The 27,640-nt window shown below is 41.1% G+C and overlaps 1 protein-coding gene across 4 annotated transcripts in view; it reads right to left on the reverse strand.

The window, feature by feature from the left end:
- Positions 1 to 4,305: 4,305 nt before the first annotated feature.
- The window catches only part of vti1a (vesicle transport through interaction with t-SNAREs 1A), a 159,044-nt gene continuing 135,709 nt past the window's right edge, over positions 4,306 to 27,640 (reverse strand). For 2 of the 4 annotated variants that reach the window (XM_058062704.1, XM_058062703.1), the window contains one exon: positions 4,306 to 7,966. Coding sequence is in view for 2 of the 4 variants with exons in the window: in XM_058062702.1 (XP_057918685.1) it covers positions 7,873 to 7,966 (94 nt within the window). In the remaining 2 variants the exon portion in view is untranslated. The remainder of the gene's footprint in view (positions 7,967 to 27,640) is intronic. The other 2 variants (XM_058062702.1, XM_058062700.1) reach the window with 1 other exon arrangement.

Here is a 27,640-nt window from a genome sequence, read left to right on the forward strand (position 1 = left end):
GTGCGCCGTGGCCTTTGGGATTGAACGATTTCAACCATATTTTATTTAAGTGCCTTTTGTAAGCCCTAATATTCAGCAGCTGTGATCTGCGGCTGAATGACAATTTTCAGGGTCAAGGATGGACTTGGGGCGAAGGAATCGAGAAAAGTGGGGTGGCGACATGTTGGGGGAGAAGGATGAAAAAAAAAACGTGAAAAGAGAAAAAGGAAGAATCTCATGAGGCGTCTTTAAAAATGAATGGGAAAATGGGTCATGGCATAAAAAAAGGTAGGGGGATCAATAAGGACTCCCAGCTCTTGGGGTCCTCCTTAGGAGGCCTTGAGATCAGCAAAGACTGAAAAGTTGAGCATTTCATTTATTTAAAAAAAAAAAATATCTGGTTGAAGCTTAGTTGACGCTCGATGCATCCAGGAGGTCCGAATTTTCCTAACCGAACACCCACGACATTTTTTAATTGGTGTCGGAGGTTCAAAAATATATGATATCGTTATGCTAGGATCAAAAAATTGTAAACAAACAACAACGCTTTCGACTGCAAACTACCATCCCGGAAAATATGAGCTAAGAAAACAGGACATGACGAACCGCTGCCCGATTTCGTTGCCATCCAGTCATTGGTCAGCGATAATCGATACTTCGATACGCTAGTGAATCGGTACTAATACTGTGATAGATTACAGAAGTAACGCAATACAATGATACTGGATATGGTAAGAGATATTTTTAGATATTGATATCAGTGGCGGCATTAGGCCTATTTTAGGGGGGGCCGAAGTCCCCCTAAAATGTTCTTAAGCCCTCCCTAAATAATTTTTATTTTTTATTGTTTTTTTTTTATTTTTTACAAAAATAATTTCACATATACAAATTTCATATACTAATAGGGCAAAAGCAGGCTAATAAGCAAGCCAATAAGCAGGCTAATACTAGCTGATTTTATATAATAGGGTAAAAGCAGGCTAATAAGCAAGCCTATTTAAAAAAAAATGGCCTAAAATGTTCTTAAGCCCCCCTAAATAATTTGATATTTTTTTATTGATTTTATTTTTTATTTTTATTGATTTTTTTAAAAAAAATTCCCAAAAGAAATCTCTGGCAAATTTCATATAATAGGGCAAAGGCAGGCTAATAAGCAAGCCTATTTTTAAAAATGGCCTAAAATGTTCTTAAGCAACCCCTATATAATTTTATATTATTTATTGATTTTATTTTTATTTTTATTGATTTTTTTAATTTTTTTTTCCCAAAAGAAATCTCTGACAAATTTGATATAATAGGGCAAAAGCAGGCTAAGCAGCCTGCAAATACTAGCCTACTACTACTACTAGTAGTAGTAGAAATCGGAAGAATAATGATGAGCGATGATGTATTGGCAGTATCGCAGTTCAACGATATTTTGCGCAATAAGCGGGTCGATACATATCGATATTATTGTTCAATATTGGTATTGGGGTTATCATGATATCAATACTATCACAATATAACTTATATTTTAAATTGATATTTGGGATGGGAATCGATACGATACGATGTTTGGAGAACGATAGTGAATCGATACAGCTCCGTAATAGATTAAAGGAGTATTATGATACGGTGATATTACCGATATTTTGCCGCACACTTGAGTAAAAACGTGAACCGTAACACATATCACGATATTTTGCCATTGATAACAAGGGTGAAAAAATTGCGATACATGACAATATTGATGCTATGGTATCGATATTGCAATCGGTTGCCCTGTCATGCATAGGCAAATGCTAGCTAGCATCACTAAAGATCTTCCACACCTGCATGACAGGTACGCTATGCAAATTCATCTTGATCCGTCTGTCCATCCCTCGCTCTCCTCCAGGCTGTCACGCTAAGCGATAACTCCCCACCCCCCCACCCCCCACCCTTACCTTCCTACCCCTACCCCCATATCACGGCACCCGTTCATTAGCGAGCTCTTCAGTAGCCTGTCATGGCGGATGTGCTCCATCAAAGCTGATCGGCTCTCCCGTTTTTGCGGGGAAGATGTCGCGGGCGATCACGCTGCGCTCAGATCTCGGGGGCTACGGGCGGAGCATGAGTGGCAGGCCGCCTTTTGAAGAATGCTCATTCCTCCCAGTTGGAAATTTAGAATCGTGTCTGCTAAGACCCCATATGCAAAGTAAATTACCAAGCATGGGGGGTGGGACGGGGACGGGGGCAGCGCGAGGGGTGGAGTCAAGCCTCCTGTCTCGATGAACGTCCACCTTAAAGACGCTGGAGGACAATCAGTCTCGGCTTCTTTGAGAACTCCTTCTGCAAAAAGACATCATGTTACCGCCAACAAAGATGGCTGACATTACTACCGCTGCGTCTTTGTAGTGCCGAAGCGATGCGCCGGAGTTCAAAGATTGTATAAAGGTAAGATGCCTGCCTCGGCCTCTGTTTCACCCTGAGGAAAGGACGTTAGCTTGCTTCACAGCAGGGTTATAAATAAAGTTATAAATCATAAATGAAAACGGAAGCAATATGTTTACACTAGTCAAAGATCCTCTATAATAAATATCATATGACAGATGTATGATGCTCTTTTTAAGCGCCGGTGTGAGCGCTCCCACTGCAAAACTAGTGCTGTTTTTAAGGAACTACTGCAAAAAAAAAAGCGACTCAAAGATCCTCTATATGACAGGAATTTTTAAGATTTTTAAGCAACTATTTCAAACACCTTCTAAATCACTGCAAAAAAAAAAAAAAAAACAGAGTCAAAGATCCTCTCTTGTGACAGGAGTGTTGTGCTGTTTTTAAAGACCAATTGCAAAACAAATGCCACTCAAAGATCCTCTCGAAATGACAAAAGCTTTCTGTTGTTTTAAAGTACCCAATACCAAAAAGTTAGTCAAAGATCCTCAAAATGATAGGAGCTCACTGTTGCTTTTAAGGATCTATTCCAAAAATGCTAGTCAAAGATCCTCTATAAAGTGTAATAGGAGTAATCTGCTACCCACAAAGATCCTCTATATGTTATGTACTGTAAAAATGATGATAGTCAAAGGTCCTCTATATAACAGAGGCTCTCTGCAGTTTTTGAGGACCAAAAAATTCTAGTCAAAGATCCTCTATACAGTATAATAGGAGTAATTTGCTACCTACAAAGATCCTCTATATGTTATGTACTGCAAAAATGATGACAGTCAAAGGTCCTCTATATAACAGAGACTCGCTGCTGTTTTTGAGGACCAAAAAATTCTAGTCAAAGATCCTCTATACAGTATAATAGGACTAATCTGCTACCCACAAAGATCCTCTAAATGTTATGTACTGCAAAAATTATGCTAGTCAAAGGTCCTCTTTATAACAGAGGCTCTCTGCTGCTTTTGAGGACCAAATAAATGCTAGTCAAAGATCATCTATACAGTACAATAGGAGTAATCTGCTACCCACAAAGATCCTCTATAGGTTATGTACTGCAAAAATGATGATAGTCAAAGGTCCCCTATATAACAGAGGCTCTCTGCTGTTTTTGAGGACCAAAAATGCTAGTCAAAGATCTTCTATACAGTGTAATAGGAGTAATCTGCTACCTACAAAGATCCTCTATATGTTATGTACTGCAAAAATTATGCTAGTCAAAGGTCCTCTATATAACAGAGGCTCTCTGCTGTTTTTGAGGACCAAAAAATTCTAGTCAAAGATCCTCTATACAGTATAATAGGAGTAATCTGCTGCCTACAAAGATCCTCTATATGTTATGTACTGCAAAAATGATGAGAGTCAAAGGTCCTCTATATAACAGAGGCTCTCTGCTGTTTTTGAGAACCAAAAAATTCTAGTCAAAGATCCTCTATACAGTATAATAGGAGTAATCTGCTGCCTACAAAGATCCTCTATATGTTATGTACTGCAAAAATGATGATAGTCAAAGGTCCCCTATATAACAGAGGCTCTCTGCTGTTTTTGAGGACCAAAAAATTCTAGTCAAAGATCCTCTATACAGTATAATAGGAGTAATCTGCTACCTACAAAGAGCCTCTATATGTTATGTACTGTAAAAATGATGATAGTCAAAGGTCCTCTGTATAACAGAGGCTCTCTGCTGTTTTTGAGGACCAAAAAATTCTAGTCAAAGATCCTCTATTCAATGTAATAGGAGTAATCTGCTACCGACAAAGATCCTCTATATGTTACCTACTACAAAAATGATGATAGTCAAAGGTCCTCTATATAACAGATGCTCTCTGCTGTTTTTGAGGACCAAAAAATTATAGTCAAAGATCCTCTATACAGTATAATAGGAGTAATCTGCTACCCAAAAAGATCATCTATATGTTATGTACTGCAAAAATTATGCTAGTCAAAGGTCCCCTATATAACAGAGGCTCTCTGCTGTTTTTGAGAACCAAAAAATTCTAGTCAAAGATCCTCTATACAGTATAATAGGAGTAATCTGCTACCTAAAAAGATCCTCTATATGTTATGTACTGCAAAAATGATGATAGTCAAAGGTCCTCCATATAACAGAGGCTCTCTGCTAAATTTTGAGGACCAAAAAATTCTAGTCAAAGATCCTCTATACAGTATAATAGGAGTAATCTGCTACCCACAAAGATCCTGTATATGTTATGTACTGCAAAAATGATGATAGTCAAAGGTCCCCTATATAACAGAGGCTCTCTGCTGTTTTTGAGGACCAAAAAATGCTAGTCAAAGATCCTCTATACAGTGTAATAGGAGTAATCTGCTACCCACAAAGATCCTGTATATGTTATGTACTGCAAAAATGATGATAGTCAAAGGTCCCCTATATAACAGAGGCTCTCTGCTGTTTTTGAGGACCAAAAAATTCTAGTCAAAGAGCCTATGTGGAATACATATCTTCCAGGACTAATGGTTGCCAAACTACTGCGATTGGCGATAGTCAACGCCTCCACGTAGCGAACCATGCACACAGGAAGTGACGTACCAACACAAATACGCGGTTGTTTGGCATGCTAGGTAGGAGACGACGTAAGCGTTTTTTGAGGTTGACATTTCTTTAATGACATGAAACATTCCCACACATTGAAGAATTGGAAAAAAAAGAGCGAAGTACTCTGATTGGTGGAGATATTTACATACTTGTTCATGACGCAATCTCAGGTTGCTAGCTTAACACGCAGCTAGCACGCTGACGCCAACTTGGCGGCCATTGTTGTTGTTGTTGAGGGGGCGGGTGCGAGAAAAGAGGAATAAGAAAACCATTCTCGTGTGTACAAACGGAGAACGTGGCGGCTCTTTATGTGGAGAGCGAGGTCGCGTATTTCTTGTAGTTGTTATTGGTGGAGGGGCAAAAAGAGCGCCGCCCATATGTGGCGGTGCTGTATAAGGCCCGCCTAAATTTGTCATGATAAACGGCTGACATCATCATTCAGGGAGGGGGTCCATGATTTTTTTTTTTTTTGATGTTGTACAAGCAAGGGGGCGGGGTCAATATGAGGATGTACAGGAAGTAGGCAGGACTGCAAGTTAACACCCACCAACATGAAATATTTCAAGCAGGTGGGGGTCCTTAAATTATAACAATGTGGGTGTAGGTGTCTGGTGGGGGTGGGCGGTCAAGGGGGGGGGTCTAAACAAGCCATGTTGTGACTACTTCCTGTCCCGCCTTCCTCCCGCCATATTCCTAATGAACATAATAGTCCTGAAAAGACAATAAAAACATGTAAAAAACATGGCGAGCCAGAAGAGGCTTGGGTGGCCCCTCCTTCCCGTCACCGCCGCGATACACCCCCCCACCACCACCACCCTCCTCAGGTTGTCGCCGGCGCTCAATTATTTCCTTGTCAAGTGGCTGTGTTTTTAATGAGGCCCTGTGGGACTGACGTCTGTCAGTCAGCCCTGACTTTTTGACACCATTACAACTTCAAATGGAAGCCGCCGCCACCGCCGCCGCCACGCTGCCTTCCACTCGCTAGTTCGTCTGACAGGCTGGGGGGGGGGGGGGGGGGGGGTATGGGGGGGGTGATCATGTAGGTAGGATGAACACACACACACACACACACACACACATACGGTCAAAAACAATCACTGGGGGTCATTATGCTTCGAAATGCTTCCTCTTTCCTCGCTTCCTTCCTGACAGCTCACAGTGGGCCGCCCGTACCCAGCTTAGGGAGGGGGGGGGGGGGCGACCCCGACCCTCACCGCCACTGCTTTGTTCGCCGTTAATGTCATGTGGCGAAAACACGTATCCTTAAACGTACGCGGCGATTGACTTCATGTTGCGACTTTGACGAATGGCTTTCTTATTCACTTTTCACGCCCGCCTCTGCGATGACAATCGACCACTCGATAAATAAAAGTAGCAACGACACAGCGTTTATAAACAGGTTATAAAGCCTTAATTAACAGGCATTAACGCCCACATGCTTTTATTTCATTTTATTTTCATTATTTTATTTTTATTTCCTTTATTTATTCACATTTTCTATCCCGTTTATCCTCACTAGGATCGCCGGTATGCTGGAGCCTACCCCAGCTGTCTGTGAACTGCATTTTTCACACATATTTTTTCATACATTGCAGTTAATTAAGGCTTTATAACGAACTGGAGCACACAAACGCATCACAACCGTCCACTTTATAACAAGGCTAGCCTTATAAATGGTTTATAAACAAGCTATAACGCCGCAGCTACGTCAACATTGCGAAGAAAAGCCAATTACCAGATGCTACTGATGCTAAAAACGGGGTTTATAAACACTTTGTTGCAATGCGACAACAAATAAACACAGTTGATTGACATAAATAAAATAACGCGGTACCAAATTTAATACATCGAAGTTCGTAAACAAGTTAAAAAGTCTTGATAATGTTTATAAATGCTTTACAAAGTGTTTATAAACCCGTTCTAAGTGTACTCTTAATGTGAAGGTGCTATACATGGTTTATAAACTGGTTATAACCAGCATAGGCTAGAAGTCACAGCTCAGTGACGAACACTAGCTAAGCTAACGTTAGCAAAAAAGTGTGGTTTCTCATTAATATTTTTTTTTAATTTTAATTTTAAAATTATTTTAAATTTATTTGTAATTTTTTTTAATTTTAATTTTAATTATTTTTTTAACTCAAAATTTTAGAGTTAACCGCATAAACTAGCGTAGCCTAATAAACAGTTACATAAGCATAATTAGCAGCGATTAAGTCGCGGATAGATGTGAAAAGCTGCTAGGCTGCTGCTGTTTATTGATGATTAATAAATCATTTATAAACCCTTTATAAGCGTACCCTTGTTGTAATCTGGTAATTGGTCCTGATGATGAAATCAAATCAAAGCAGGTTGATGCTTCCATAAAAAATACAGTTTGAGCACAAGACGACTTATTTATAAATAAATACAACGACTAGCGTTATTTATACATGGTGCTAATGTTAGCTGAGGGTTTACGTCTATTTCTTGTCAAAGAACAAATTTAGTGTGAGGATCACGTTTTTTTTTGTTTTTTTTTTATCTCTGCAAAGGAGAGAAGATCCCAATCCAGGGTGGTCCAGCATCCGCCTTCTCCTCTTCCTGGTGCGCTGTGGAACGCTCCCAGGAGGAGGCTAAAGAATCATGCTGAGATCAACAAATCTATTTGCGTCCCTGGAGATGGAAGCCAGAGCATGACAGAGGAGAAAAAAACAACAAAAGGAGGCAGAAAGTTTCCAAAAAAAAAAAGAAAAGATGGAGGGAAGAGGAGGAGGAGATGGATACAGAAGAGGAAAACAAAATCTCCTTGTCAGGCTTTGGAAAACCTTGATTCATGGGCACCATTTGTCCTAATTACAGCCAAACGCTTTTGTCGCTATTAATCACGTGTGTGTGCGTGTGTGTGTGTGTGTGTGTGTGTGTGTGTGTGTGTGTGTGTGTGCGGACGTGGAAAATCAGTGGCCTCGCAGATTGAAATAGATGGCCAGGATGATGGTGAGGAGGATGAAGGCTCCCAGGACAAAGACCAGGACGCGATTCTGGATGATCCTGCACAAACACACACAAAAAAAACAGAGTGAGATGTCATATCGTGTGTCTGTAAAGATACATAAACAGATGCCCAATGTGCCATATATATGTTCATAATTATTATTATTTTTTTAATGTAAGTTCTTATATATGTTTTTGACTTTTTATATGTTTCGCTACTAAGTCTTGTAGCATTTTTACTTATTTTTTTATGCAGCTTTTCGGACATTTGACTTATTTTACTCCCGGTCAGTGACATCTGTTAATTGTTATACAAATAAAGTTGGTTTTGAACACAATTGAAAATGTTTTTACTTACTGTGGTCAGTGACTTCTGTTAATTGTTATACAAATAAAGTTGGTTTTGGACACATTTGAAAATGTTTTACTTCCTGTGGTCAGTGACATCTGTTAATTGTTATACAAATAAAGTTGATTTTGAACACAATTGAAAATGTTTTTACTTACTGTGGTCAGTGACGTCTGTTAATTGTTATACGAATAAAGTTGGTTTTGAACACATTTGAAAATGTTTTTACTTATATATGATCATGATAATACACATAACAACAACACATAAGGAAATACATAATAATAATAATACTATGTATAAAAGCAAAAATTATTAAAATTAAAATAAATTAAAAATAAATTAGAAATAAATAAAAAATAAATTAGAAATAAATTAAAAATAAATTAAAATAAATTAAAATAAATTAAAATAATGTAATTGATTATTATTATTATTATTATTTATTAAAATAAAATTAAATAATCAAAGGTGCAAAATGTGTATTAAAAAGTGAATAATAAACTTTGTAAGAGTCCTAAAAAATAAGGAAAAAATAATAATGTGTGTAAAATGATTGGTTATTATATTGACTATAATAACGTGTTAATTTTTTTTTAACAATTAATAAACGAATTGTCTGGAGAAAAAAAAATCTTCAGACACTTCTGTAGCATTTTGCTATCGTGCACAATTTTTTTGAAAATTTTCTGCATATATCCGCGCCCCCCCTCCCCTTATTGAAAAAAAAAAAATGGAGCGTCATCTCACAGTCCTTTGGGTATTTGGATAAATAATCAGAGTAAATAATGCATGTCAATTAAACATGCGGTAATCAGTACTTCTGTGGCTTCTCCTCCCTCTGGTCCAAAAAACATCAGGAGAAGGAGGAGTAGGAGAAACCACCCCCCCCCCCCCCCCGCCACCATTTTATCATGGATGGTTTGTGTACTTGTGCTCATTAACGAGGTGCCAGCCAATAAAAAGACATGACGCCGCCGTGCGAATGCAACGGAATGAGTGTACAAGAGCAAAGGGAGGGGATGTGTGGGGGGGAGAGGCGGGGCTAAAAGTCTTTGCGGCTCGGATGTTTTTGGCCGGTACGGGGTGAGCGAGCACCCCGCTGGTGATAAACGAGCACAGCCCCGGGGGCTATTCATCTCCTGCTTAGAGACGTGGACAGCGCCCCGTTGGCCTCTCCTCCACATGTCAGCAAATGTGATAATTCTCTCATTTGTCACCAGCAGTCGAGGATTCCAGGACTTTTGGACGCTCGGCTTCGGCTTCGGCGCTCGGTCTGTCTTTTTGGCCCCGCTCAACTTCACTGAGGTCACCAAATGTTTTAATGGTCAATTCCATCATTAATTGAGCTGTTTTTATGACCTCCACTAAACTACCCGCCTGCTTTTTTTATTATTTTTTTTTTCCACTTTTTTTTTTTTTTGTGTGCAAATAAACTTTTAGTGCCTCCGGTCTGCTCTGCACTTATGTGTCATACTTTGTTTTGTCAATGTGCACGGCAGCCATTATTTGGCCGTATCACACACTTGGCGTTCTCCGTGGCAAGTTAAGACTGAGCTTAGTCTTGATTTTACCGATTAATTAGCTTGGGTTAACTCGTCAGAGTATTAAAAAGTGATTGGTCAGACACACAACTCATACAAATTATTTCTTGTTGGGTTTTTTTACATTCTGATATGAACAGTGGGGCTGCACAGTGGTCGAGTGGTTAGCACGCAGGGCTCACAGCTAGGAAACACGAGTTCAATTCCACCCTCGGCCATCTATGTCTGGAGTTTGCATGTTCTCACTGTGCATGCACAATCCAAAAACATGCTAGGTTAATTAGCCACTCCAAATTGTCCATAGGTATGAATGTGAGTGTGAATGGTTGTTTGTCTATATGTGCCCTGTGATTGGCTGGCCACCAGTCCAGGGTGTACCCCGCCTCTCGCCTGAAGAAGACAGCTGGGATAGGCTCCAGCACCCCCCGCGACCCTCGTGAGGAAAAAAAATGAATGAATGAATGAACAGTGGGACTGCACGGTGGACGAGTGGTTAGCACACAGGCCTCACTGCTAGGAGACCCGGGTTGAATTCCCCTCTCGGCCATCTCTGTGTGGACTTTGTGGTTTCCTACTACTCCGGTTTCCTCCCACATTCCAAAACCACGCACGTCTCTAGTCTGTTCCTCATTCCTCATTCTCATTACAAGATTGCGAGATGCATTCAGGGACACGCAGAATATCACAAAAATTTGTTCATAATGTGTGCGTATATCACTTGGTAACTTAATTTGGACGTACAATTTGTTAAATTTGAGTATGCTGGAAAATACACTGAAAACCAGTAAATGTGCCTTAAATTACGTGATGTCTTTGAACGCAACCCCCTCATTGTTCATAATAACATGGTTGAAAGGCTGGGACTACTAGTGTTATGTCGTTGTTACATAGCTGCAAATTAATCATGATTAATTTCTGAAAAAAATGATTAAATCTGATTAATTTTTAAAATTATGCATGTAATTATATACTCAGTGGTTAATTTTTTGCACTTTTATGAAATTGGGAAAAAAATGTAATTAAATTTAAGGACTTTTTGTTTGTATGTATGAATATAATTAGTTATATTTTTATGTTATATATTTATATATTAGTTATTTTTTTCCCATTGTATGTCAGCTTGTAGCAGTATGCTTATGTGTAAGTTTTAGAGCAGCAAACAAAAATAAAATCCATCTGGATAATTATTTATAATTTTCTTAGAAACCTAAGAAAAACTGTTTTGGGTTCAAGGTGAAAAAATAAAAAAAATTTTGTGACATTTTTTTTTTTTTTTTTCGCAATTTTGATAAAGCGCCACCGCCCAATAAAAAGCAAGCGTCCCATTGGTCGGGCATAACCGTCACACATGAGTACACTAATAAGCACGGTCATTCAAGTTGAACTACAAGATCTCGTCATGTTTACAGACTTTGGGCGTGACCTCTGACCTCTGATGTAATTAATTGTATCCACGCCTGTGACGCACACATACACACTACAAAAAAAACTCAAAGTGTCTTCAGCTTGTATGGCGCAGACAAGACAAAAGGTAGGCTATATATATATAGATATAGATATATATATAGATATATTTATATATATATATATGTATTGGGAAGTTGAAGTGTGAAGAACATGCTATTCGTCTGCCGTGCGGTTGATCCTGTCCTGACACGTGGCGAGACGGAACACAGGTTATCAAACCGCATCCGTCCAGCAGCCTTGACATTTGGCATCAAGAGGGGGACTGGGGTGTGTGAGGGGAGGAAGAGGAGGGAGGAAAAGGAGGGAGGAGGGAGGAAGCACTTTAATAAGGAAGGATGGCGCCACAACATTAGGAACACTTCTAGGATACCTTTGGTATTGCGCTTTGGAGGCTAACACATTCAAGGATAATGTTCATTATTATGAAGTCATATTGGGATGGAAATGCTTCTTTTTACACTTTTATGACAAATGTTAGAAGTTAAAACAGTTTTATTATTATTATTATTATTAAGTAATATCAGTGTGACACAACTCAAAATTGTTGTTCTTTGTTAAAAGTTAAGATTTGGTTGTTTTGACATGTTAACATTAGTAGCGCTTAACTTCTTTTTACACTTGAACGGCAAGTGAAGAGTACAGGAACAGTTAAATCTGGGAAAAAAAACCCTGTCAATCATCATTAATTTGAAGCCTAGGCCTAATGCAATTATTAATTAATCGCAAAATTAATTAATTGATTAATTAATTACACAATAAATGAAAATTAATGCAATAATTTTGCCGACCTGTGCATTGGTTTCCATAGAAGAACGGCATGAAGGGAGTGAGCCTCTCTGTCAGTCACACAGTGGGTGGAGGCGGGGCCGGTGGCATACACACAGAGTGTAGGAACGTGTTAAATCCGTTCATGCCGTTGTTCTACGGATGCAGCAAGTTGCTGGAACCGATGCACAGAGTGAACTATAAACTGAGGACGGCAAAATTATTGAGTTAATTTTGTGATTAATTTTATTCTTATTTTATTCATCATCGTCCAAAGAGAAATTTGATCGAGTTTTCATCTTGCAAGATGTTGTGACAAGCCTCAACCACAACATCAGGAACAGTGTTCGACTCCAGTATGTTTATTATTCTATAAACTGAGGACAGCAAAATTATTGAGTTAATTTTGTGATTAATTTTATTCATATATTATTCATGATCGACCAAGACAAATCTGATCTCGCAAGATGTTGTGACACCCCCTCAACAACAACATCAGGAACAGTGTTCGACTCCAGTACGTTTATTATTATTGTGATGATTATTTACAGGTTTGCTTGTGTTTCCCCAAGCAGCCAATCAGCAAACACCTTACTGGATGGCGGGAAAAGGGTGACTGGACAGTAAAATGACAACATAGAGATCTCTAGGAGAGGCCCCCCTTCAGAGACAAGATCAAATTAATGAGGACTTCTCCGTCAGGGAAAATTTTACAAAATTGTAGCCGTGTTATTAAAATTTAAAATCACCTATTTTGCCTCCTCCTTCTTGTCCCCTTGGCTCCTACCTCCTTTTCCTGCGGCACAGCCTTATTAGCTCTAATGAGTGGCGGGATACACCTCTGTGTGTATGTGATGAGGTCCCGGAGCCCCCCCCTCTCTCATTTATCTTTATACTTCTCCATAATCTGGACATAAGTATTGGGACACCTTGAAACGACACATATGACAATTCATAATGTTAAAAAGTGCTATGATTAAGAATAGATTATGATTATGAGTTAAAAATAAATGGACCTAAAACAGATCCCTGGTCAACTCCATTCTATATTGCAGCTTAGGTATTGTTGCTTTGGATGGATTTCGTAAGTGACAAAAATTTGCGAAGACTTTTCACAAGATTTCCGAGTATGTTTTCAGAATATTAATATTAATGAATTATTTAAAAAAATAAAATATAATTTATAATTTATAATTTATAAAAAATAAAAAAATTAGAAAATATTTAAAAATATTAATGAATATTTTCAGTAATTTTTGAGTTTGGAGACATTGCACTTCTTACTTTTAAATAATGAGTGGACCATAAACATTTCCCTGAGGAACTCCGCTTAAAATTATATCTTACGGATTCTTGATTTGTACGGAGATTGAAGTACTGCCTTGGAAAAATAGTGTACACGAAAAATACATGTGTACTTTATACAAACAATACACGGACAAAAGTATTCATTTGGATCTATAAGAGCTTCCTATCTTCTGGAAAGTGACTTTTTCTTCCCATATGAAGTCGGAGACATTGCTTAAAGATCCATGTGAATGTGGACTTCAAACAGTTCCCTGAGGAACTCCGCTTAAAATTATATCTTACGGATTCTTGATTTGATACAAATTTCCCCACTGAGGGACGGATAAAGGCATATCTTAATCTTACGGAGATTGAAGTACTGCCTTGGAAAAATAGTGTACACGAAAAATACATGTGTACTTCATACAAACAATACACAAACAAAAGTATTCATTCGGATCTATAAGATACTTTTTCTTTCGATTTGAAGTCGGAGACATTGCTTAAAGATCCATGTGAATGTGGACTTCAAACAGTTCCCTGAGGAACTCTGCTTAAAATTATATTTACGGATTCTGGATTTGTACGACGGTTGAAGTACTGCCTTGGAAAAATAGTGTACACCGTATATACATGTGTACTTTATAAAAACAATACACGAACAAAAGTATTCATTTGGATCTAGAAGATACTTTTTCTTCCCATTTGAACATTGCTGAAAGAGTTTGAAGTACTGCCTTGGAAAAATAGTGTACACGAAAAATACATGTGTACTTTATACAAACAATACACGGATAAAAGTATTCATTTGGATCTATAAGAGACTTTTTCTTCCCATTTGAAGTCGGAGACATTGCTTAAAGATCCATGTGAATGTGGACTTCAAACAGTTCCCTGCGGAACTCCGCTTAAAATTATATCTTACAGATTCTTGATTTGTACGGAGATTGAAGTACTGCTTTGGAAAAATAGTGTACACGAGATATACATGTGTACTTTATACAAACAATACACGAACAAAAGTATTCATTTGGATCTAGAAGATACTTTTTCTTCCCATTTGAACATTGCTGAAAGAGTTTGAAGTACTGCCTTGGAAAAATAGTGTACACGAAAAATACATGTGTACTTTATACAAACAATACACAGATAAAAGTATTCATTTGGATCTATAAGATACTTTTTCTTTCGATTTGAAGTCAGAGACATTGCTTAAAGATCCATGTGAATGTGGACTTCAAACAGTTCCCTGAGGAACTCCGCACCAATTTGCATCATCAAAAAAGCAGCAAAAAAATTTTTCCACAGAAAAACACCATCCCCAAAAAATAGAATTGTCCAAAATGTCTTCCTCTAAATTCAACGTCCGATTGACTGACCGCAGATTTTTTTTCCCGATGTAAACGTTACGTTTAATACATTAATCAAGGCAGACTGCGTGCAAAAAAAACCCCAAAATTGCACATCCTAGCACCACAACAAGGCATCAAACAAGCACAAATGTGTAGGCTCCACCCACTCGGCACCAAAACAACAAAGTTAGCTGCAGAGTTTTCATCTCTCAGGCCCTCCTCCCTGCGCTAGAAGCCCGATAAAATAAAAATCAATGGCTGTCTGAGCCATTCTGACTCTCTCTCTCTGCATAAAAAACAAGCTAAAAAACTGGGAATATACAGCATGGGCGAGAGAGAGAGAGGGAGCGAGGGAAGAAGAAGAAGAAGAAGAAGAAGAAGAAGGGGGGGGGGGATCAATGCGCTCACAAATGGTTTGAGTGATGGACACCGTGGAGGGGTCGGTCCAAACTAAAGCATCGACTTGTTAGCGCAAACTAAAAGAAATAAATGTTTCATGGCGGGGCCATGAACGCAACACACGTAAACAAAAAGATGAAGACAGGCCGATTCCGTCTCGGAAAGGTGAGACACGTGCGACGATTCAATCGCAGAGTCACGCTGCTCTTCCCACATCACCACCGCGCGTTCGCAGTCGGCAATTCGAGATAAATGATTTTTAATTTTTTTATTATTTTTTTTGTTTTTAATGCGAGCTAGCACGTAGCTGGAGGAGCGGCGGTGGTGCTTTCATTTAATTGCAAGCTGTTTATGCTAATGAATTATTAAAAAATCATGCCTTAATTCCCCACAGACGGCGGAGTATTTAAAGAGCCCCCCCCCCCCCCCGCCACCCCGCCCCCGCTCGCCGCTCTAAGAATGTAAACAGTATACGGTACACCTCACAGCACTGGATCACTTCGGTTATTCATATTTTCTTAAACACGATCGTCATTTTCGAAAATCACCCTTTCATATCTTCGGACCCAGGGGGCAGGGGGGTCACCAACATGCATGGGACCGCCCCCCCACACGACGACATGATGCACCAGCAAGGCTGCTTTTCATTCAGTACTGTGGTGACAACACTACAAAGTTTTTGTCTGGTTTGCCTGCCCTTACCGGGGACGGGGGCCCCCGCTGGGACCAGTTGATACTGGGGCTTGTGCTGGTGGTGCGGTTTGCAATGCTTCAATTGGACTGTCCTGGGTAACGGGAACGTCTGCGCGCCTTAAGGAGGTGGGGTCTTGCCGTCCCCGGGGGTTGGGGACCGTGCTGTTGGTAGCCTGTATTGGTGCTGTGGTGGTTGGGGTTGCTGCACTGGGGTGGATGGAGGGGGGCCGGGATGTGTGTTGGGGCTTGGTGGGTATCCTTTGCTCGTGGGTACCGGATGCTCGGGTGGCGGGGGGCGTGCGCCTATGGGTGTGATCTGCTGGGGGCGTGCTGCTCTGCCGGGGTGGTTGGGCGTTTGTCGCCGCTGGTCTTTGCTGGGCTTGTCGGGGGTGTTTCTCCGGTGTGTGGGTGGTGCACCGTTGGTTCTGCGTGGAGGGGGTGGTCTGGCTGGTGGGGTCCGTAGGTTGGTCTGCTGCCGATCTTGCCTTTTTGGATCTGGTGCTTGGCGTCCCCACGGCTTGGGGCCCAGCCGTTGGCTGGTCTGCTGCCGATCTTGCCTTTTTGGATCTGATGCTTGGCGTCCCCACGGCTTGGGGCCCAGGCACTCACGCTAGTGAGATTTTCCGCCCGGGAGGTGTCGCCTGGTGGGGTCCATAGGCTGGTCTGCTGCTGATTCTGCCTTTTTGGATCTGGTGCTTGGCGTCCCCACGGCTTGGGGCCCAGGCACTCACGCCCAGGAGGTGTCGGCTGGTGGGGTGTGGTGGGTTGACTTTTGTCTGCCTCGCCGTTGTTGCCCTACAGTTGGGGTAAAAGGGGCCTGGGGTTTTCTTGTTCCTTAGTAGTCCACGTTCTCTGCAGGTTCAAATCTGGATTTCAGGTCTGGGACCCCGTGGTGCCCATTGCGCCTTGGGTGCCCTGCCCGGATTGTCGCAATGTCTTTCGTCACTTTGAAGGTACTATTAATTACTATTACTATTACAATTACTATTAATATTAACATTATAGTATACAGTATTGGTCACAGTATTGACCCCTGCGGTACGCCATATGTAATATTTAGATTCTTTTTCAATCATTTGATGTTTTTTTTTAAATTTAATTCCTTTCCTCGACTATCCAGAATTTTGCAATAACAATTACAAAGAAATATGAGTACTTAATACGAGTACTTAGTAGTTTACTGACATTTAACGATAACACGAACAACATAAAAGACAAACTGTTTTTTATTTGTGGCATGTGAGGTTGGATGAAGGTTTTTTCCTTTTATATATTTTTTCCTTTTCCCCCATCGCGTCCTCCCATGTTACCACCCCACCTCCTCAATCCAAGAGCTGGACGGATGCGGGAGAAACAGCACCAGGGCTCTCAGGTTCATCCATTTTTAATTTTGCTCGGCTAACAATCCTGGCTGGCAGCATGCAGCCTTGACTGGGACCCCTGTTCTCTCCCGGGTGAGGGAAGGGAGGGGAAGGGAGGGAGGGGAGAGAAAGGGAGTGTACATATGCAAGAGTAAGAGTGGGAGGGATAAAAAAAAAGGAAGCGGGAAGCTGAGGCGAGAAGAATGGTGAGAAGGAGGAAGAGAAAGTGGATACATGGCGATTGCAGACTGGAATTTTTTCCTGGAATTTTTTTGCCGACAGCAACTTTCGGGTGGCGGCGGGATGCACCTGAACCCTCCGTTTACTTTTGTCTTGCTAACACAACTAGTATGAACCAGTTTAGCAAACAATACTAGGAAGGAAGCAGATTATGGACAACCACAGTGTCTGATATCATTTATCCGGAATTAATTTGATTAATTCCAAATAATGTTACAAAAGTAACCGTTACAAAAAATGAAAAATGATGACAAGGTATACTACAAATAGAGGAAGCAGACTACCAAAAACCACAGTGTCTGATATCATTTATCCTAAATTAATGTATCTTTGGCGCAACATAATGAAATGAACTGAATCAGGAAACCGACCGATGTACCGATATCAGCCATCTTAACAAAATATGTTGGTACAAGCTTCTTGGTGGAGGAAGAACCACGGTGTCTGATATCGTTTATCCTAAATTAATATATCTTTGGAGCAACATAATGAAATGAACGGAATCAGGAAACCGACCGATGCACCGATATCAGCCATCTTAAAAAATATGTTGTGTACAAGCGACATGGTGGAGGCAGAACCACAGTGTCTGATATCATTTATCCTGAATTAATTTATATGTAGAGTACAAGTACGGAACAATTTTCCGTTATGACACAGATTAGCAAACAATACCGACAACCACAGTGTCTGATATCATTTATCCTAAATTAATGTATCTTTGGAGCAACATAATGAAATGAACTGAATCAGGAAACCAACCCATGCACCGATATCAGCCATCTTAACAAAATATGTTGTGTACAAGCTTCTTGGTGGAGGAAGAACCACAGTGTCTCATATCGTTTATCCTAAATTAATATATCTTTGGAGCAACATAATTAAATGAACTGAATCAGGAAACCGACCGATGTACCGATATCAGCCATCTTAACAAAATATGTTGTGTACAAGCTACATGGTGGAGGCAGAACCACAGTGTCTGATATCATTTATCCTGAATTAATTTATATGTAGATTAAAAATATGGAACAATTTACCGTTATGACACAGATTAGCAACCAGCACAACCATATGGAGGAAGCACAATACTGACAACCACAGTGTCTGATATCATTTATCCTGAATTAATTTTATGTTGAATAAAAGTATGGAACAATTTACCGTTATGACACAGTTTAGCAAACAACACAACCATACGGAGGAAGCACAATACTGACAACCACAGTGTCTGATATCATTTATCCTAAATTAATGTATCTTTGTAGCAACATAATGAAATGAACTGAATCAGGAAACCGACCGATGTACCGATATCAGCCATCTTAACAAAATATGTTGCGTACAAGCTACATGGTGGATGCAGAACCACAGTGTCTGATATCATTTATCCTGAATTAATTTGATTAATTCCAAATAATGTACCAATATGAGACAGTTGTGTACAAGCGACATGGTGGAGGCAGAACCACAGTGTCTGATATCATTTATCCTGAATTCCTTCATTTTATGAACGATCCAACAAGTGATCATATGATCTTCCGACTCCTTTGTGTTCTTGAACGTAACTTTGTTTAGCATGTCGGAAACTGCTCTTGCTACTGAAATGCAACTTGACTTTCAGCTCGCAGCAGCGATACACCTCCATAGCAAACATTCCACCCCATTCCGCATGGATTTCCCAAAACACACAATCCCTCTTGTATACACTCGGCGAGGGCCGGAGGCCAAGCTGCAGATCCGATTACTGGCCTCAACTGACAAAAAAAAAAGGGGCAGGGTTGTAACATTAGCTATTAGAGCTGAAAGCCTCCCAAAAAAGATGATTGGAATCTCATTTGCAGATGTAGTCGGCAAAGAGGGGAGCGTCTGATTGGGTGTCGCGATTCCGATGATTTCAGCTTGAACTTTGACGTTAACTTAGCGTCAAGGAATCACTTAAAACCGACTCCGTTGTTGTCAAATCTGGACCAACCTCTTCAGGAAAAAAAAAGGGTAAAAATAATAGTGGACGATTCAATATGTATCCAGATACACGGGTTAAGAAACGATTCAAAATGTTTTGATGCTATGTACGAACGATTCAATTCGATTCAATGATTCAATTTGTTGATGTCGACTATAAAGTGGCATTCTGACAATATTTTCAAATATATATCAGATGACTGATATTGGGTGGACTAGTGGTTAGCACATAGGCCTCACAGCTAGGAGACCCGAGTTCAATTCCACCCTCTGTGTGGAGTTTGCATGTTCTCCCCCGTGCATGCGTGGGTTTTCTGCGGGTACTCCGGTTTCCTCCCACATTCCAAAAACATGCTAGGTTAATTAGCGACTCCAAGTTGTCCAAATTGTTAGCACGCAGACCCAAGTTCAATTCCACCCTTCAGCAAAAACATGCTAGGTTAATTAGCGACTCCAAATTGTCCATAGGTATGAATGCGAGTGTGAATGGTTGTTTGTCTATATGTGCCCTGTGATTGGCTGGCTGGCCAGCCAATCCAGGGTGTACCCCGCCTCTCTCTCGCCCCAAGACAGCTGGGATAGGCTCCAGCAACCCTGTGACCCTTGTGAGGAAAAGCGGTAGAAAATGAATGAATGAATGAATCACTGATATTGGGTGGACGAGTGGTTAGCACATAGGTCTCACAGCTAGGAGACGCAAGTTCAATTCCACCCTCCGGCAAAAAAACATGCTAGGTTAATTAGCGACTCCAAATTGTCCATAGGTATGAATGTGAGTGTGAATGGTTGTTTGTCTATATGTGCCCTGTGATTGGCTGGCCACCAGTCCAGGGTGTACCCCGCCTCTCTCTTGCACAAAGACAGCTGGGATAGGCTCCTGCACCCCTGCGACCCTCGTGAGGAAAAGCGGTAGAAAATGAATGAATGAATGAATCACTGATATTGGGTGGACGAGTGGTTAGCACATAGGCCTCACAGCTAGGAGACGCAAGTTCAATTCCACCCTCCGGCAAAAAAACATGCTAGGTTAATTAGCGACTCCAAATTGTCCATAGGTATGAATGTGAGTGTGAATGGTTGTTTGTCTATATGTGCCCTGTGATTGGCTGGCCACCAGTCCAGGGTGTACCCCGCCTCTCTTTCGAGCCAAAGACAGCTGGGATAGGCTCCAGCAATCCTGCAACTGTTGTGAAAAATGAATGGATGAAAGATTGATATTGGTACATTGTGACTAGCTAGTGCACTGCTAATGCTAATTCATCTTCAGTCATGCTAAGCTAAGTCTTGCATGACCCGGTCTTGACAATCGATTAATCTAAGAATTAATGGCCGATTCTTACGATCCAGAAGTCTGCTATCGATCTCTCGGATATTCGGATGCATCGATGTATCGTTCAAAACCCTAAAAAATAGTCAAGTTGATTTGCTTTTACAAACAAAAGGTGACGATCCAAACGACCTCCAAATGTTCCACATGTGAACGCCTTTGTCTGACATCGTGATATTTACTTTTCTGGGAATCGAACCTCACCACTGAAAGACTTGTCATCAGATAAGTGCCGCTTGTGTTTGGGATTCCACGACAAAAGCACCAATCAGGATATTAGTGTTTATGTCTCCGTTCTATTCATTGCCATGCTAGGTCTCCATGGCGATGTTTGTTTGTTTACAACTATCCAAATATTTAACCCCTTGATCCTCTGATGGGCTCGTGTAGCAATAATGGCCACCAGCGTGTCGCTCACACAACGACCCTTTTCTTATACAAACATACGCAAAGCCTCGACTAGCCAGGTTATAACCTTTTGCCTCAAAACATTACAAAACATGACTGATTTTTTTTTTTTTTATACCTTAAAATCTTCGCTTCTTGATTTTGTTTTTAAAACCATAAACAAAACTCAAGTTATAAATCTGTGCAATATTTACACCACAAGACTTTATATTAAAGTCTCAGGGAGCCCACACAGAATCAAAACACCCTCAGAGGACAAAAAAAGTACATGAGCGCTGAGTGTGAGGAACCTCACGTCGATGCTGATATATTTCACATAAGTTGAACAACGGCGACGAGAGATGCTTACAAAGAAAAGCCGAGTGCGGAGTAAAGCAAATTTGCTAAACATGAGCACCTGAAAGCCTTTGCAGAAGGTCGACCTGGAGGACTTCTAAAGTGGAAAAGGTCACCGGAGTGCAGTAACTCTACAAAAGTTGAGCATTTCCTTCGCGTTTTAAGCACAATTTTTAATCACGTCTTATCAAGGAACATTCATTCATTCATTTTCCATTCATTGGCCAGCCAATCACAGGGCACATATAGACAAACAACCATTCACACTCACATTCATACCTATGGACAATTTGGAGTCGCTAATTAACCTAGCATGTTTTTTGGAATGTGGGAGGAAACCGGAGTACCCGGAGAAAACCCACGCATGCACGGGGAGAACATGCAAACTCCACACAGAGATGGCCGAGGGTGGGAATTGAACCCGGGTCTCCTAGCTGTGAGGTCTGTGTATCAAGGAACATTCATTCATTCATTCATTTTCTACCGCTTTTTCCTCACGAGGGTCGCGGGGGGTGCTGACCTTGGGTTGCCAGGTGTACTACATTTCTACAGTATTGTCCCCTATCGACTGGTACTTGGTGAAATCCATCCATCCATCAATCCATCCATCTATCCGAAATCCATCAATCCATCAATCCATCCATCCATCCATCCATCAATCCATCCATCCGAAATCCATCCATCCGAAATCCATCAATCCATCCATCCATCAATCCATCCATCCATCCGAAATCCATCCATCCATCCGAAATCCATCCATCCATCTGAAATCCATCCATCCGAAATCCATCAATCCATCCATCCGAAATCCATCCATCCATCCATCTGAAATCCATCCATCCATCCGAAATCCATCCATCCATCCGAAATCCATCCATCCATCCATCCATCTGAAATCCATCCATCCATCCATCCATCCATCCATCCATCCAAAATCCATCCGAAATCCATCCATCCATCCGAAATCCATCCATCCATCCGAAATCCATCCATCCATCCGAAATCCATCCATCCATCCGAAATCCATCCATCCGAAATCCATCCATCCATCCATCTGAAATCCATCCATCCATCCGAAATCCATCCATCCATCCGAAATCCATCCATCCATCCATCCATCTGAAATCCATCCATCCATCCATCCATCCAAAATCCATCCGAAATCCATCCATCCATCCGAAATCCATCCATCCATCAGAAATCCATCCATCCGTCCGAAATCCATCCATCCATCCGAAATCCATCCATCCGAAATCCATCCATCCATCCATCCATCCATAAACTCGTCATACTGTGCTTTACAATGTCAAACTACATGTTAGAATTCATGTTTTCTTCTCAATGAACCGCAGCTCCGTAGTGCCGGCAGTGCTCGTGCATCCCCAGAACTTGGGTTGCCAGGTGTACTACATTTCTACAGTATTGTCCCCTATCGACTGGTACTGGGTTGAAATGTGAGGCGAGTAGTATCATAAAGGCTCCTGTCCTCAGTTCGTCTCTCGCCAGTAAGACACGAGTATCAGGTGGTTTTGGAAACTTTGCAACCTTTACATGCGCCCCTGGCTACAAAAATCCCACCTTGCCAGATATACGAGTCCAACACAACATGTCGGGAATGCGTACGGGGAGAGAGAGAGAACAAAAACAATGGCACAAACTGCCAACAAGTTTATGTTGATACCTTGGGAGACCTTGTGTATCAAGAAGCTAACCAGGTCCTGGCCCCCTTGAAAAGAAAATATCGAACACCCAAACATCTTTGTAGCCTTTCCTAAGCCCCCCCTTGGCCTTTTTTTCCGCTCTCCTCCCCTCCCCTATGTCGTTTGCGTTTCTCTTTGGTGTGGGTCTAGTGGGAACTCTCTTAGCATTGCTGCAGTGACCACAGACTCCTGGAAGACAGTAAGAAAATCCACTTTGCTCAACTTGATCATTAATAGTTCATGGACAGTTCCCCCATGAATTTTCCATTGCATTCCATAGTGGGCTTGTGATGTGCAGAACACTTGAATACAGATGGACCTGATGGAAGTCCAGGACTGCCGCCCATTGACCAAAAAAAAAAAAAAAAAAACTGTTTAGGTTTTATTGCGACGTGAAGCAGATTGGACGTTACGACTTCAACTAATCTTCACATGAGGCACTCTTGAGATTTCACGGCCGCATCCGGCAAATATGGATTGGCTCTCGCAATCTCAAAAAAAGTCCCAGAGCGCCGCGGGTGCCCCTTGACTTCTGAACCGCGGTTCGGCGAGGGGAGGCGAGAGGTGAAGCCGCGCGATCTGCATCTCTCGCCGTGCATCACGCCCACGCCACTGCCGAGCACGAGAGCCGAGAGTTTGTATCCAACGTTGGAAGGAAACTGAAGACATTGGTGGACAATTCATATATTATTATATTATATTTGTCTCAAATATTCATAATTGTCCCCAATGTGGATATTTGTCTAAATTTTGGATATTGCTTTATTTCTTTATTAGGACTGAAACTTTAAATTATTATTATATATTCAAAATTTATTCAAAATTATTTAAATTATTTGTACAAATTACTGTTTAAGCTGTACATTGTTGTTCATATTTGATTGATTCCATCCATCCATCCGAAATCCATCCATCCGAAATCCATCCATCCATCCATCCATCCATCCGAAATCCATCCATCCGAAATCCATCCATCCGAAATCCATCCATCCATCCATCAATCCATCCATCCATCCAATCCATCCAATCCATCCATCCATCCATCCAAAATCCATCAATCCATCCATCCGACATCCATCCATCAATCCATCCATCCGAAATCCATCCATCCATCCATCCATCCATCAATCCATCCATCCGAAATCCATCCATCCATCCATCCGAAATCCATCCATCCATCCATCAATCCATCCATCCGAAATCCATCCATCCATCCGAAATCCATCCATCCATCCATCAATCCATCCATCCATTCATCCGAAATCCATCAATCCATCCATCCAAAATCCATCCGAAATCCATCAATCCATCAATCCATCCGAAATCCATCAATCCATCCATCCATCCATCCGAAATCCATCAATCCATCCGAAATTCATCAATCCATCCATCCGAAATCCATTAATCCATCCATCCATCTGAAATGCATCCATCCATCCATCAATCCATCCGAAATCCATCCATCCATCCATCCGAAATCCATCAATCCATCCATCCGAAATCCATCAATCCATCCATCCGAAATCCATCAATCCATCCATCCGAATTCCATAAATCCATCCGAAATCCATCAATCCATCCATCCATCCATCCGAAATCCATCAATCCATCAATCCATCCATCCGAAATCCATCAATCTATCCATCCATCCATCCGAAATCCATCCATCCATCCGAAATCCATCCATCCATCCGAAATCTATCACCATCCATCCATCCATCCATCCATCCATCCATCCATCCATCCATCTTTCTGAAATCTATCAGGCTGTTGTTTCCCATTTTCCTCCTGAGGATTGTCCGACCCCGCCAAAGCTCCAGACTCTGATTATCCGCTTTTCCGAGAGGTACAGGTCAATAAGACAAAACCCCCTTTTCACTGGTGGCGTCCCCGCTCACTACGAGTTCTTCTTGTTTGGGTTTTTGGAACGATGGAAATAGATTTGATGGCTTTTTTTCCCATCACAATCAAATTAGCGTTGCTCACTCACTTTTATTCTCGTATCGCCAATCCTCCCCAAAGACCCGATGGCATTTATCACGTTCTACCTTCCTTCTCTTGGCGTTCCCAGCATGACCCGCTTCCCCCTCTCGTTTCTCTCACAGGCTCTGTCAGCTGAAACGGGGTTTGAGAAATGGAGACTAGGGAAGCTAGTCTGCAAATTTAATGGCAGAGGACATGGATTATTTAGACTGACTAAAGTCTGCCTTGTCGTGTCAAATCCAGGGTTGTAGGACGGCATTAAACCTCTACTTTCTCTCTCTAGGTAAAATACTCTTGTAGAAATACTCCAACGTCAAATACTCTAATACTTCCAAGTCATTCAACCACTCACATTTCTGTAACGTTTTTTTTTATTAACTTATCCTAATGGACTATTGATATAGAACATAAAATGAAAATAAAATATAATGCTCTATAAATTAAACATGGAGTATATGCACAAGTTTACTCTCAAATCAGGTAGCATGAGTGCTGCTGGCACCCGGGGGAGCTGTGGTTCATTTTAAGGAAACTTGAATTCCAACAATAATGTGACTTTATCTAAGTCAGGGGTCTCAAACATGCGGCCCGCGGGCCAAATGTGGCACACAGGACACTACTTTGAGGTCCCCGCCTTGATATGAAAGTTTAATGTTTAAGTTTGATATGGATGCTGTATGGTATCATGTACCCAGAAAAAATCATTACGTTTGATTCATGTTCATGTTAAAGGTTAAATAACTGTTAATAGTTATCCTCCCTATCCGTGTGGAAGTGGTAAGTTTTTGGCTATTTAAGTTGAAAGGAAATAACTTGGAGGCTACCGTTGAGGTCGCTAGCTCTCTAGTTTGCGAGTTAGCATGTGTCTCAAGACCCTGCAGTTGCGCAATATGTTGTAAATAAAGAGTATAAATGTGACTATAGTCGTGTTTTGTCATGTCTACAGGGCTCTAATAATGCTTTGTTCATTTTAATGTGAAAAAAATTATTTGTCTACCCACCAACTATATGTGGTTTCTTAGGTTTTTATTATTTGTTGTTTTATTATTATTATTATATTTATTTATTACTGATTAATTTTAAAATCCGAACCAAAGCACTAAAAAAGTTTGTATATTTTTCTGTTTTTAATAAATGCGTTTTTTTTTTTTTTTTAGAAAACCTGATGCGGCCCACCCTTGCCCAGACCCTATCTCCAGTGGCTAAGCGTCACTTAAATTTAACAACCATAATTAAGCTGTATTCAAAGTACAAAATACATACAAATACATAAAGCCTCATTTTCGTGAATCCCTACTCAGGATTCGCGCAAAGTAATCATCGAACGTACGTATTTGTTCATATAATGCACACACAGCAATGAACAACTTTGTGTGAGGCATTCAGGTGAACTCTTAATTGAGAGTGTTAATTGTTTTTCATCTTTATTTACATACCATTACTGAAATATGTACTCCCGGGGCCATGAGGTACTAAGTACTGTCCCTTGAGAAGATACCGTATCCATACATGAATCTGCACTGCAGCAGGATTAATACTGCAAGGTCAGCATCTTCGCCTTTGGCCTTGCTGACCGACACGTCATCATAATAATAATAATAATAATCATCACTTCCCTTCCTCGGAACCAATCCCGCCTTTCCTGCCCGTATCCTCCATCTCCACAAGGGACTTTTCCCGAGCTGTTTCGATACATTAAAATGTCCGCTCGGTGATCAAAGGGGGCAAATACCTCCCAGGTCAGCAAAGGGCTATATACCCCACGTCAGTTAACAATGCAGCATTTAAACATCAGACGTATGCAAAAGCGGTCGATACACAAGGGAGGAGGATTGTGGGAAGCGATGCATGGACCGGAGAGATAATGAGGGACGGGGGGTACGGCGGAGACGGGGGGTACGGCGGAGAAACATCAGCTGGTGTTTAAACGCTGTTGCGTCAGCGTTGGAATTGACGAGAATGAAATATTACATACTGATTAGGTTCATCTTGAGGTTTGAATTTTAGAACTTTGGACCACTTGTGACTCTTAAGTTCAGGCAAGGGTTGAAGAACATGGCGAGAAATGGTTTGGTCCAAGTAGAAGCCGGACTTGTTTACTTGTTTACCGCCCACCGACAGTGGGAACTGATGAAAGGGATATTTTGGAGTCTTTTCCGTGTGGATCCGCGTCTGCCTTGCTTGCTTGGTTAACCGATTGACCTGCCGTCAAAGGAGCCTTTGTGACGGAACTCCTGGCGGAAGGCCAATCAGATCCTCCGCTTGTCTGTCTCCAGGTGGAAAATGGCGCCCTTGGTATGCCACCAGTGGCAGAAATGTGCAGACAGCCAGACTGGCGGCCCGGTCCGAAACTATGTCAGAGGAATTACTTGTTTGGGGAAAAAACTGAAAGACTTGAGAGTCCAGTTGAGGAATGTCTTAGAAAGAAACTTATTACTGATGTTCCACGAGTAATACGCTATTTCTTCTTCTTCTTCTTTCTCTTTGGGCAAATCAATCTCCTCCATCCGACCGTGTCTTCAACATGTAATGTCCCAATGATGTACTCGTTCCTG

The sequence above is a fragment of the Doryrhamphus excisus genome, chromosome 22 (genome assembly GCF_030265055.1).
Source record: "Doryrhamphus excisus isolate RoL2022-K1 chromosome 22, RoL_Dexc_1.0, whole genome shotgun sequence".
Classification (NCBI taxonomy): Eukaryota; Metazoa; Chordata; class Actinopteri; order Syngnathiformes; family Syngnathidae; genus Doryrhamphus; species Doryrhamphus excisus.